A 14,166-nucleotide genomic window follows, 5' to 3' on the forward strand; every position below is an offset into this window, starting at 1 on the left:
AAAAACACTGCTACAACAGGTGTATTTGTACAATTTACAAGGATAAATATTCATTAGAATGATTTTACAAATGCTTAGTTGTGAAAATTAAGTACACATATTATCTTTTGTTATGGGAAAAAAAGATGAAGAAAATAGAGAAAAATCTGATAAATTTGTTTCAGCTTGAATATTTGCCAGTTCATTAGATACTAAAAATAAAGCAGTTTAATACAACAGTCCCACAAGAAGGGTTTAATGTTCACACTGAATAATGAACACATAGACCCATGATACAGATTTACAAAATATGATGATAAAATAACTACTGCAACATGCAGTATAGTTGACAAATTAATTGTTAAGTTAACATTTATATAATACTCTTTTTCAAAATGAAGAAAAACATCAGAGCGCACACAGTGAGGGGCACACAGAGTGGGTGGCAGGCAGACCTGTGCCAATACCTCCAGCACATGGGATCAAAGACACCGCAGCTGGCGCTCAGACAAAGCTGCAGTGACTCAATTCCCGTCAACCTGCCGCGTGCAACGTGGCCCCGAGTTCATCTTCCAGCAGGGAAGTGACGAGCGGCCGACGCGTATCCAAACCAGCCGCACACAATGAGATGACAGGAGCTTCTGTCTTCAGTGAATCTGTCCAAGTCACTCACATCTGATCTCACTGTACTGATGGGATGTCATTAATCTTTTTCATATTTCTCTGAAACGTATGTTATTGGTGACTCATGGAGGGATTTATGCACTCTACGAAATGCATAGGAAGAACCATGAATTAATCATGAGACACGGAATGAATCAATGAGCCCTCTACAGCAATTTTACAGCCATCAAGTCTACTGCGATCACTATAAATAAGGTGGTTTGCTGGAGAGAGAGAGGCCTTTGGGTCTAAGAAATTGGATTAAAGTGTTTACTTTTGCCACAAAAATTCGGATGGCGGGAGTTTGATACACGTCATGAGGAGCAGTGCTACGGTTTTGGGTTATATGCTCGTTATAATCTGCCTCCGACAGTTGGTGCAGGAGATAATTTAGTTAATCCTGAGGGGAAAACCAAATATAAAATGTGTGAATGATTTCAATGCTAGTTAAAGACAAGAAACAGTCCGTTGACTTGGTGAGCTGGTGCAATTTGCTCTTAAGGTCCAAAGTCTTCAGACACACTTACTTTCGTTGATTTATACTGTATTTATTAGTTTTATTGTTCTATTCATTGTAACTGCTTTGTCCCTAATGTGGTCCCTGTCCTTTAAGGCAACAGCTTTGTTTGGTTAACATTTTTGGGGTTTTAATTCTTCTTTGTAACATTGTTAAGAAAAATGTTACATAAATACAGTTCCATCCATCCATCCATCCCACTGATCTTTTGAGGGTCGCAAGGGGAGCTGGAGTCAACCTGGAGAGGAGGGGGACACCCTGGACAGCTCGCCAGCGCATTGCAGGGCCGACTTCGAGAGACAAACAACCATTCACATTTACATTGAGAGCTAGAAAGTCCACACAGACAAAGAAAGACCCCGAGCTAAGGGGGATTGGAACTGAGAACCCTGTGGGACTAAAGGCACCATGCTACTCCTAAATGAAGTTCATTATTAGTTCTATTACCAAAGCCTGCAACTTTCAGTCCAAATCATAACTCCCTCTTACAGAATGAAAGGTCTGTAGTTCTGTCTCTCACTCCGTCTGTTCCACAGAACAGTGTCTGTCTTTTAGTTAAAGCATTAAGGTGCTTCTTCTCTCTGCTGCGGAGCTTTAGTGAGGCGCAGCCCGGCTTTGGTCTGTATTTACTATTTATTGCAGCAGCATCTCTCAGAGGTACCAGAGGTGGGATTTAGTGCTTGTGTATAATTGTGTTAGAGCCCTCCCACATGCTGTCCCCGGTGCATCTTCTGTCTCCTCTCCTAATCTGTGCTGTTTGTCTCCAGATAAGTGATATCCAGCTCAGATTAGGATCTGGTGTCCCTGCCCTGCCCAGCCGGAGGGAAAGGGATCCCCGGTGCATCCCCATGAGAAGCAGACCATATTTTTAGCATCCTAATCTTTTTACAGCGCGGTCAGAAAATATCAAGCCCCTCCGTTAATTGTCAGAGTCATCACGATATTTTCCTCCTCAACTCTGTCGCAGAAACTTGCATTTAGAAAATCTTGGTTTGGTTTCTGCAGGTTTGACCGTGTCAGAAATTTTGATGGAGCTTAAATTTCGAAGATGGGCTGGAGGTTGTGATTCATGGCAGAGAAGAAATTACACAGTTTATGACCCCCGACAGTGACACTGTCTCATATCAAGTCCAGAAGACTACATGGACACCACAGTGATAAGATCCGCACGTCAAGAAAACACATTCTCTCAATCTAATTTCACTGACGTCTTCTCTTGATTGTTTTTTTTTCTAATGATCGGACAACAAACACAACTTGACTGATTAATGAAGGATTCCAATGAAACAAATTGTTCCCGCTGAGTCTGTAGAGACGTGCTGGCGTGAGAACTGAGCTGTTGTAATCTTTGGCTTAGCGTATGTTTTCTTCAGAACTTAGAACCCCTCTACGTGTGTGTGTATTTATTTCACTATGCAAATAAAGACAGCAGACAATCACTGTAACTATTCCCCTGCCACATATTTCAGGACAAGATAATAAAACTTGACAAGGTCCGGTTGGATCCTGTTTGTTTTGTCAGGACTTTGCAGCACTGTCACTGTGAGGGTATATGTAAATTAAACTCTTTGCAGAAATAGACATTGATGAGGTCGTTTCATTAACTGGCACGTCTGACGCCCTGCTGAAAGTCACAGTGAGGACACGATACCCCCGTTCATTTCAATACTCTTAATATCTTATGTTTACAAACCCTAATTGAAGGGATTTTAGAATCCAAACACGTGTATTTTCTTAGTAAACTAGAATGGCTCATCTCCACTAAGGCCCAACAGTCCTCATATGAAACCACACTTAAATTATAGTTTGGATCATAAACATCCGTCCCCCAAACATGTCAGATTTTCTTCCTCATCGAGATCCATGACTTATTCTCGGCATGTGAAATAAAGGGAAATGTTGAAATATGCTTCATCTTGCAATGTGAAAAAAAATTTAACTGAATAGAAAAGTTTACAAAAAAAATCCATGATTCGCCCCACAATAAAAATTACCGCACCAAAATTTCAATGGGTTCTATCCTGACTCATATGACATTCTTCAGCCAAGTGTAGCTGTAATCCAATCAGTTGTGTTTGCAAACAGAACAAGCTCCTTGATTGAGGCTATAACAAACAGCAACTGATGACTGGTTCCTTCTATACATATAATATACAAATTAGCAGCTTTTAAAAACTATTTATCAATAAAAGGTTATTCAATTTAAAAAGCTGCAATGTAAAAGCCTCCTAATGAAGTTAAAATGTATTTTTTCCCCTGAAATTAGAATTTATTCATCTAGAATTTATTTAACTTTCAGATTACCGGGCAAACCCATCTATATCACTGAGGGTAGGCTGAATAACATCTCAAGAAAGTGCAAAAACTAAAACAACACTGGATCCACTCATTGATCTTGACCTGTCCTAAAATGGGATGGTGTCTTCCCTGACCCATACCGCATCCATCCACCAACTTGCATGGTGAACTGCCCAGTAGTTTTTGTAATCCCGCTAACTAACAGAAAAAACAAATAAAAGCATAACCAAAACATAACCGACTTAGCAGAGGTAAACAAGCAAGAAACAATCCTCTGGGCGAGCACAAACTCGAGTCAGGTTGGGTATTATAACATGTGGTCGCAGGCTCGGGATCTGTGATACCAGGCACACTCTGTTTATTTTATTTGGATGACCTGGAAGACATTTGTTTAAAAGTTCTGCTTCCTCATCTGTACAAGAAACTCCTGCCAACACAAAAATATTGCTTTCAAGCAGTTAATAAAATGAGGATTATCCATATACATTGCAACTAGACTATTTAGACAATCTCCAGAGAAGACTACAAACATTAGAAATGCTTTGCACATGTGCTTACTTAAGGAGCCCACTAAGTGTTTACTGCTCTTATCCAAAGACTATAGTTGATTCTGCTGAGCTGCAATTGCTCAAGATCCCTTCAAGTTCAAGAGTCCAAGATATTTGACGGATACGTCTGAGTGGCAGATTGCCAGAGACAAAAAATAAACCTGCCAGAAATGCTGCAATGAACTCCAGTTTGAGGAGAGGAACTCAGTTCATGGTAACACTTGGGGAGCGCGTCAGTAGGGTGCTGGAAATTTAAAAAACAGACGACTAAAAACAGATGGAAAAAATGGATCCCTCTGTGGTAAGTTTGTGATGAAACCCAGTTTTGTTTGGTATTTTTCACAAATGCCAGTGACACTGAGTGGAGGAGTTTGTGCGTCCCCTCCCCCCCCCCCCCCCCCCCATTGCTGTGGAGATTGGGAAACCGTTTATTTCAATGGCTCTCTGGGATTTGCAGCCGCAGCCATCACACCGTCTGTCTGCACAGGGCCAATCCAGCTCTAAATCCTCTTGACATTTTATCCTCTTCTCCCGCTGTCTCCAATAATACCAAAATACGCTGTGCTTCAATATTCTTTATTGTTCAATACCGCAGTGCATTATCACCACTGATGTCATTCCATATGTTCTCATTGTCAGCGATTACTCAAGTGCCAAATAAAATGTAATGAAGACAATGATGGAGCATGATCAGTTTGAGAACATAATAACGGCCTCAGAGGAAAAGAAGATTTTATAAACAAAATAATCTGATTTTGAATGGTTGTGAAATTATTATATACATAACCTTTCAATAAATATATGTATTTAATATTAAATTAATGTTTCCTTACAAATACTAATGTATATGGTACAAACAGATACATGAAAATAAAAAAAAGCAAACCCATTCACAAACAACCAGCGAGGTCGATCAGCATTTTTAGTAATGACAACGAGGAAAAAAACAAAAATAAAAACACTATACACACAACAATGTTCATTTGACTGCTGTGGATTTGAAGGCACTTCCTTGGCAAAACGTTGATCCTTCTTCCATTATGTTCCAACCTGAAATGAAAAAAATAAAAAACTCAATTTGAGTTAAACAAGTGCACTTTTTTGTGTGATTTAAAGTTTTATTTTGTGAGACAATTCCTTCCCCTGCAGTATTGGTCACATAATTTAACATCTTCACCTTTCATCACTCCTAATGTCATGTTGCCAGCTTCTAAAGGCGGCCATTACGTGCCTGCCATTACCAGCATTCCACGACATGTCATGTCTGAGGATAATGAATCACTTAACATCTCGTCAAAAGCCCGTCAATTGTGATATACATTTGTTAGATTTCTCAGAACGCTGCGGACAGGATCTTATTATCTGATTCACTTGAGAAACTGAATACCTAGAGATGTGTCAGCCTCCTCAATTTTCTAATCACCAGAGGACCTATACCAAAAAAAGACCTCAAACGAACTAAAACGGCCACTTGTATCAACGAGCACTTTTGCAGCAGTCACTTACCAACCAGACCTAATTGCGCTCGCCGGGAGTACGTGCTCTTAGCCATTTTGGATTAAGGGCTAGACGGCAGTGAACGCATCAGACCTGCTGTCACTGATGATCACCTTAACAAAGGGAGGACTATGACTAGGTCCAAAATTACTCCACTGACGACAGTCTGAGTTTCTCCTTTGTCTTCAGGATGTCTTTGTTTGGGTTTGGGGTGTTTGAGGGTAGCGTATGGATAAGACTTTACTTACTACGGCCACGAATGGTGCATTACTTATTATCAAATGCAATTTCTATGTAATGTTTGTAAAAAGCTGTCAGTCATGAGGCACAAATGATAAAAATACCTCTCATGCCAGTTGACAAAATGATGTAATGGCAAGATAATATTCCTTATGCCCTTCAATGGAAAACTCGTTTCCAGTTTAGAAACTTCACGTTATGTATTTCCAGTACACAGGGGGAAATCTGATATTTCCAGAATATATCTTGTTTTTTTTCCTAATTAACTAACTCGAAATCTACTAATTTATTTTCTTCTATCTGGACCTAATACACTGTTGTTTATAAATGCACTATTCTATCCATCATTAATCTTTTCATCCCGGACATCGTGTTGATTTTATTTTAGATTTTGAAGAAAAGCTTTTGAAAACTTCATCATGGGCCTTGATACAAAGTATTTATCTTTTATGTGTAAAATGTATTAATTGTAACATGAATCAATAGATTCACTCTTCACCGATGTAATTGTTAGTTGCATCATTAATAGATGCCATGGTTGCGTAAGCTAATATTGAAGGAGAAGAGGTCAACATCGCTGGACACTATGCAAATTATCCTACGGAGTGATGGTACAGATAAAATAGTATTGAGCTGAACATGTTGTATAAACAATAAACAAATACATTAACAGTGGAGAGAGACATACTAGTAACTTAAATGTTCTTTTCTTCCGAGGAATTATTGACCACACCACATGTTCATTCCCCACATTTGCTCAACATTATTACTCCAGAGAAATTAATGTTTTGGTTCTGTCTCTTTCTCTCTCTCTATCTCTCTGTGTCTCTCTCTCTCTCTCTCTCTCTCGCTCTCTCTCTCTTTCTCTCTCTCTCTCTCTGTCTCTCTCCTACAAGTTACGAAACTGATTGCTTACAACTTCAGCCAAACAGCACTAACCACAAACAGAGGTTAAATTAAGATTAAACACTTAGGAGGCTCTTTATGACGGTTTAGTTTTTCAGTATGTCCACCACTTAGAAATACTATATTGTGACTGCGTACAAATGCCAGGCAGATGCACTACACAACGTTTCTGATTAAATGAGTATAAGTTTCCTTCCAATGCACATCAGACGAACATTTAAATAAATCTTCCCATATAGCGCAACAAAAGAAATTCCTCCATGTCCCGCTGAGAATGAAATTTATCAAGTGCCTACATCCAAAATGAAGATCTCAATAACCCTTTTTACTTTGACATGTGAGAGGAGGCTGTCAGTTGAATGTGCATGTGCTGCAGGCCAAAACTCTGCCCAAGATGATAAAAATACTGTTACTTACATGCAACATTTACGATTGCATGCAGAGCGGACTCATTGCTAATCGAGTTAGCAATCTTGCGCATCTTTTGTAATCTGGAAAACAAAAAGACAGTGGGGGAGAAAAGGTCATTAACATGTTAATATCATAACACCTTGGAAATCAAAGCACGGATGTACTGTGTGTCTCGTTTTCAGAGAGTGACTCTTAATAAGCTGGTAGAAAAACAAACTTTCAGAGTTTCAAATTCTTGATTATATGAGCCCATATCTGTGATTTTACTTCCACCGATTATTTCGTGATAAAAAATGTTCTCTAGATATTTCTCTAAACATCCGCTTGAATGTAGATCATTGATGCTATACTCTGACTCTCTCTATTTTAACATACATCAAGAAAGATAGTTAATAGTGAATGTTTATAACGGCTGTGTAGCCTAAACCTGTTGGAACACCGACTATTGATGTGACATGAACGTCAAACCAGAGTTTATAGTATATGTATTTTTGGGCTCTTATTTTCTATCTATATTTATGACGACGTCTGCTATGGTATGCATGTTCTGCAGTGCTGATATATTACATGATTTATTGAAAATACATTGTGGGTATTTAAGATGGGATTCTTAAATGCTTTAACAGTAGCTTTAAGTGTGAAGTTTTTCTCCTTTTCAAGCATTCGGTTGTGATTTGTCGATTCAACATTCCTCAAAAGATGTTTACTGGAAATGCGTGTTCTTCCCATTTTAGTGTTTTAGATTCGGCCAGGCCTGGTACTTTGGATGTGTAAAAATAATGCAAATGCACTATAGTGTTTTCAGAGTACGCGTGTAAAGTATGTGCTGGACCTATGCAAACTACAGTGTGTACTAAGTCATTTATAGTGTCAGTCAAAGTGATGCTAATTCCTGACAGGGCATTTACAGTTGAAATGTCCCTTTAACACACTCAGCATGTGAAGTTAACCATCCGTCGTGTTTTCTAATATCATCAGCAGTGACATTAGCTTGAGAGATGAGCCATAAACGTTGCATTTAACAACCATCTACGTCATCCCAGTTAAACAGTCAAATGAATCCTGTCTGTGAACCAGTTGTGGTTCTCCATCGTGTCTCCCTGTCTGGTTCAAACTAAACTACCTACTGAATATTACAACCAGACGCAAAAAAAAAAAAAGAAGCTGTAAGTCTGTGCTTACTTGACAGAGGCATCAGAGGGAGCCCGACAGAGAGCCCCCTGTCTCCGATTCCCCCTCCACAGTACAGGCAAGTCTAACTAAACACACCCGTCTGTGACAAACCCACATGGTCTGCAATCATTCTCCAAATTCTGCTGGATGTCATTCTCCTAATTCCCACATGTAAACATCCCAAGGAGAAGGACTGATCCTTAAGCTTGCAAACAGAGGTTACAGCTGTTTCTTTGTTAATGGTTCCCAACAGGGGGTACGTGACCCTCAAATGGGTTACAGGAAAAATCTAAAGGATTGAATACTGAGAAGAGCAAATAGACATATCAACTTTTTAAAATTGTGAAATAAATGGTTTTCCTTGCAAATCACAGAAACACAACCTGCGACAAGGCCAAAGGATCAGAAAGGGACAAAATGCAAATAGCTTTTCCTTAAACGTTGATATGACAAATCATTAGGGAATAACTGTTCTTTATATCAACTTTTCCTGAATCCATATCCTTTTAGAGCGAGCCAGTTATGATGATATTGTCCCTGATCATACTGTCTATTTAAATATATAATAGATATGCACCAATTAAAGTTCAAGTTTGAGAAAATCATCCTTGGTTCTTACTTATCAAGAGTTTAGCATTCAAAAAGTTTAGCACTGAGTCTGTTCTGATCATATGTAAGTGAACAACTAACAACAACTTAAACTGATACAATTATCACTAAATTGTGATTTTTAGGGCCTTTAAAACATCATATTTACGCAGGGCAGTGTCTTGTAGTTCAGATATTAAGCACATTATAAGAAGAGTGTTAAAAGGTATACATACATGCTGGCCGCGAGCAGTCCCTTGTGTTGTGATAAAGTCTATGAAAGTGTGTTCTGCACTCCGACGAGAACTTGACTGGTCCTGCTTAATAGAAAAGGTCTCATCAGCCAAAGTGAAAAAAAGACTTTTAATGACCAAGTGAGTGATCATTACTCTGTCATTCCTCTTTATCCAGTCTGCTGGTTTAAACACATTATACCATTATAACACCACAAGCCCACAGTGAGTTTATAAGAAATGCCCGATAAAAAAACTGAATCAAATCAAATCACAGAGTGGGGGGTGAACAATGCAGGGTTAAAGAGTCAGGGTTCAACTGAAGAATTGAGTATTAAGTCATAATCACCACTAAGAGTTTCTGAACAAACATTTAAGCTTCCAGATTTTCACACCAATAATGAAGTCTACTCATAGGTCCCGAGACAAATAATCTGCTTAACCTTTCACTGCCTGCAGCTTAATTCTGTCGGCTTGCAGTGGAGGACAGTTGCTATTTTATACTTCCACCCAACTACATCTCAGAGCAGAATAATTATACATTATGCTCCGCGACATTTATTTGGCAGCGTTGGTTACTAGTTCTAAGATGAATGTTCTACCCAATAGAAATGAAAAAGACTTCTTTCTTTTCAATATAAGAACTTTATATAAATGGAGGTTTCGAAAAAAAAATTTGTCTGACAAACAGCAGTGTGAATGAGGCATGCTGATGGATGGCTCACAGGAATGAAAAACAGCCAAAAGATGCATGAGAAAAGTATGCTCTTATAGACATTTGCCAGTTAAAACAGTTTTGCAATGTTTGCAGCAGGGCGGCAGCAGAACATGTTGAAAGCTGAAGCGGCGCACAGATGATGGCGGATGGTAAATGTTCTTACCTGTGAAATGCTGAATGAATTTGCCCTTCATGTTTACATCTCGAGGAACTATTTCTGAAAGAGAGAAACACTGTAAGCTGGTCGGTCGACAAACAAGTCATTTCACAACAGATGAGCACGTGCCCACGATTGGGACAATTAATACGACCGTTAATATCTAAGTCAACCTGTGTTGCATCTTTCATTACAACCACTTTAATGTCAAATATATGGCTCAGCTCATCAAAAGGCTGCATGGTTATTTTCCATGGCTCATTTTGTTGATCAAAATAATTTCACTGCACTTACTGCAAATAAAATGTCTGAATACAGCACTTTAAATGAACATTATTATCCCAGTAAAAGAGGTTATGTTTTCATTAGGGTTTGTTGGTTTGTTTGCAGGATTACGCAAAAACAACTAATTCGATTTCCATGAAATGTTTCGGAGGGTTGCTGCATGACACAAGGCTGAATTAATGTTTTTCTCTCACTTTTCTTAAACCACGGGTAACAGTTTAATTGATTTCTCCGAGAATAATTCATGGATTTGGATGAAAAGGAAGCTGATGTCTATGAGTGGGTAACATCTGGTGCAGATCCAATTAAAATCAGAATCTAGTGAATGTAAATGTGGTTTTGTAGGGGCCTTGGCATAGGTATGCACTCTAATGAGTGCCACTCTAGTTACACGTGAATTTGTTTCATTGGTGATGCTGCATATTTGGTATTTCTATAATGCACCTACATCCTGACATTATTCTTCAGGCGAACCCCCTCTTCTGTGTCCACACAGGAAGCACATGCGGCTGTCTTATAAGATAACCCACTGGCCATGCTAACAGGCTGAAGAGATTATTGTATGGACATTTAATGCTCATCAGAGTAAGTCCATGCAAGTAGTTACTGGGCTAACACTTTATTAGCCACCAGCCCCAGGGGCATGCAATGCTGTAGCTGCAATGAGAGATGAGAATGTGGTCAATTTGAGAGCCAACAAAGGCAGTCATTTTTAATCCCTTTAAATTCAAAACAATGAAAACACAGATAAATACACTTATACGGTAGATTTGACAACTCTTAACATTATTAATGATGTGTAAGAGCCAAGTTTGCCATCTAGCCCAAATCAGAATTAGATAGAAAGAAAGTGGCAGCCAGGATTACACAATATCACCTACATGAGGACATTGTACTGTATTTCCTGAGTAATAATAAATGCAGATCAACAATATTACAAAATAAAAGTCTGAAGCTTACTTATTGTGCTATACATATGAAAAGAGAAAGCATAACAGATGAAGCTAGTTATAAAGTTCAGGATCCCTCTTGTTACGTGTGCCTTGTCGTAGGCATATTGAGTCGACGCACATCAAAGAGGGAAATAGGGAAGACTATAGGGTGAACGTACTGTGGGCTCACAGATGTTTCTCCTTCCTCCTCATTGTGTTCAAAGCATCTATCCTTGCGTGACCATGGATCTTTCGGGTTGTGTCACATGCACCAGTTGCTAATATGCTGCTTTTAATATCCTCAAAAGATAAATTCCATCCAGCCAGTGGTCTGAGAAAAGTACTTTTCCAATTGCGTAAGCTGGAGCCGAGACTTTGAGCTCCACGATGCCTGTGCAGCAACCCTACAACATGATCTGATTGATGGTGATGGTGGAGAAAATTCTAAAAACAGCAGTAAACAACACATTATCCTTCACTTGGCACTTAATAACCTCCTACTGCACATAAACATCCTGAACGACACGCTGGGTTTGCGTTGTCTTTATTACAGTTTGACTCGGGCAAACCGTCTGTCTTGGATCTCAGATAATTCAAGGGAGATGTACTTTAATGGCTTAATTCCTGTCTGGAAGTAATGTTTTATTCAATCCAGTAAGGCAGAGCAGCAACTGGCACGTTCTCACTTCATTTAGGAGCAATGATTAGCGGAAGATTGAAAATAAATTGGAGATTCACTTTTATGGAAAATAATATCGAATGTCAGTTTGTTTTAGGCAAGGAGCTCAAATCATCAGCATGTTAGACTCTCCTTGACATATAAATGAAACACAGTTTAATGGTCTCCTCATATAGTCTTAGCACTCCATGTGTGTTCAAAAGCAGTAACAGTGAATGATATAGGTGACATGGATGTGACACAGCACAAGCTCTGTCTCATATGCCTTGCAGAGGTGCCTGCGATTAGAAATGCTCTTTGGGATGTCAAAGTGTGTTTGTGTGTGTGTGTGTGTGTTCATATTTGAGATTCCACAATGAATCACACTGAATGAATCATTCACTGGGGTTCGTTGTGACGGTGCTCCTCCCACATGAATTCACAGGACCTATCCCTGTCTCCGGCCATCAGTCAATCACAGTCTGAGCGAGGGAGCGATTTGTTCAAACGCCGTGGTGAAATAACAGATGCACCAAGTATGATAAATGTGATACAACGTCACAACACACACAGATGAGGCCCACCTGCGTCACATGTGTTTAAGAGAAGCCGAAAGGACTTGACTGCTGCACCCTGTCTTTGAGTTTACTCTTGCCTAAATCCAATTTATGAACAAGAAAACCTGACTTTCTTTTCCCCCATTTCTAAAAAATTAAACCCATGTTCCACTCAGCCAAACTAACTAAGGCTTCTATATGAGATGTACTGCACAGACCAGACCAATGACAGCTGTCTCCCACAGTAAAATGGGGATTATGCTTTCATCATCAGGACCTAAAATTAAATCTTATCAGCTTACCTATGAGTCTACTGTTATCCAGCCTTGGAACATAGAAAGGCTTTTCACGGGAGGAGAACTTCATGTCATGGGATGAGGTGAGGAGTCCACTGCTGCAGCGCCGGGAGATGGGTTTGTCCCGCTGCTGGCTGTCTCTGATAACCTGCAAGATTAGATCCAACAGGGTCCTTCTCTCTTTCTGCTTGACCTCCTTGCTGTCCATGCACTGGCCCGAGGTGATGAGCAGGAAGAAGATAGTCAACAGTATGTGCCATTTCCTCTCCACCTGCATGACTTCACCGTCTGAAAGCATATGCACAATAAGTTTTGTGACACAGGAGTTGCATGGTTTCAAAACAGTCAAACAACCACCCTTGTTTGTTTTATTCTATCAAAAAAAGATGTATACTTTACGTCATGCATTTTGATTTCCTTCACTTTCCCCAAATTACCAAAAATAAATTTCCTTTAAAGGGGGATATAAATTGTCCGGGAGAATTCACTTTACGCACGAGATGCATTTCTTCCACCTGAGAATACAAGGGGAAAACAAATGTAGTTAATCAAACTGCACACTTACTAGTTCAGGCTTTAAAGATGCGTATGTCCTGGAGAGTGGACACGATTGTCCTCCGCAAATTCTTCCAGGCGTTGTCTGTATAGTTCCGAGAGGAAGAGAGGGAGAGAAAGAGAGAGAGAAAGAGAGCACCCAACAGATTGCGCCTCACCACCGTCTTTCTCGAAATAATGCGTCCCTATTTATACGAGGAGCCACCTTCTTGAAGGTAATACAATCGATTTCGAGTGGGTGGCAAAGCAATGTTGACATCTTAGGAGCAATTTCCTCCAGTGGCGTTTGCTCAGTTCGGCGTGCGCCCCTCCTTTACGCACCGAAACACCACTTAGTTGAAGTTTTAGAGCAGCTTTTAAACTCCAGGTCAAAATATCCTTTTCCAGACAAAGTGGTGGGTTATCGTTTAAGAAAGAGCCGAGCTGAAATCCACACTGGAAAAATAAAAAAATAAAAACGACAAAGACCGGGGGGCGGGAGGGCGCAAGGCAGTGTTTTTTCCAAATGGAGCAACTTGTTGGATGTTGGATGCGGAGAAGGGAGGAATCTGTGGGCCTGTGAGCTTCTAGCTGACCTGACAGCTTGTCGGTGTTTTTGTGCAGCGATGGTCCATGTCTTGTGACCGCCTAAGCGTGGCAGGGAATGCGCCTCAGAAGCAGACACCCGGCTGATTTCCAGCCCTCAGCATAAACCTTTAGGATCACAGTGGCAGAGCTTTTCAGAATTATCACACCCTGCGTTAAATTCGAAAATGCACTTTAAACGGAGTCCAGGAAGTTAGTGGATTATTGGCCCAGCTTTCTGCATGAGGCCATTCAATAGTGAAACCATTGTGATGTATGTGAGTGGTTTTATAAGGACTCTCCAGGTTGGTTGATATGTTCATTGTGTAATTTACAATGGGAACACAGGCTTGCATGCAGCTTCCATTACATATAATTGAGTTGTAGTGTG

At 39.9% G+C, this 14,166-nt stretch overlaps 1 protein-coding gene across 2 annotated transcripts; it reads right to left on the reverse strand.

Annotated features, from left to right (window-relative positions):
• Positions 1 to 4,565: 4,565 nt before the first annotated feature.
• alkal1 (ALK and LTK ligand 1) lies at positions 4,566 to 13,793 on the reverse strand. 2 transcript variants are annotated; one of them, XM_062395998.1, is made up of 6 exons: positions 13,222 to 13,793; positions 12,663 to 12,944; positions 9,935 to 9,988; positions 9,057 to 9,137; positions 7,066 to 7,139; positions 4,566 to 5,055 (listed from the first exon to the last, which is right to left on the reverse strand). In XM_062395998.1, exons 2-5 carry the CDS (start codon positions 12,931 to 12,933, stop codon positions 7,075 to 7,077), a joined length of 471 nt encoding a protein of 156 aa, XP_062251982.1. In that variant the 5' UTR covers positions 12,934 to 12,944; positions 13,222 to 13,793; the 3' UTR covers positions 4,566 to 5,055; positions 7,066 to 7,074. The 2 variants fall into 2 exon arrangements, with proteins under 2 accessions (XP_062251982.1, XP_062251981.1); XM_062395997.1 differs by having other exon boundaries at positions 9,057 to 9,140.
• Between the last annotated feature and the right edge of the window lie 373 nt (positions 13,794 to 14,166).

This window comes from Platichthys flesus, chromosome 9, assembly GCF_949316205.1.
Source record: "Platichthys flesus chromosome 9, fPlaFle2.1, whole genome shotgun sequence".
In the NCBI taxonomy this organism is placed as follows: Eukaryota; Metazoa; Chordata; class Actinopteri; order Pleuronectiformes; family Pleuronectidae; genus Platichthys; species Platichthys flesus.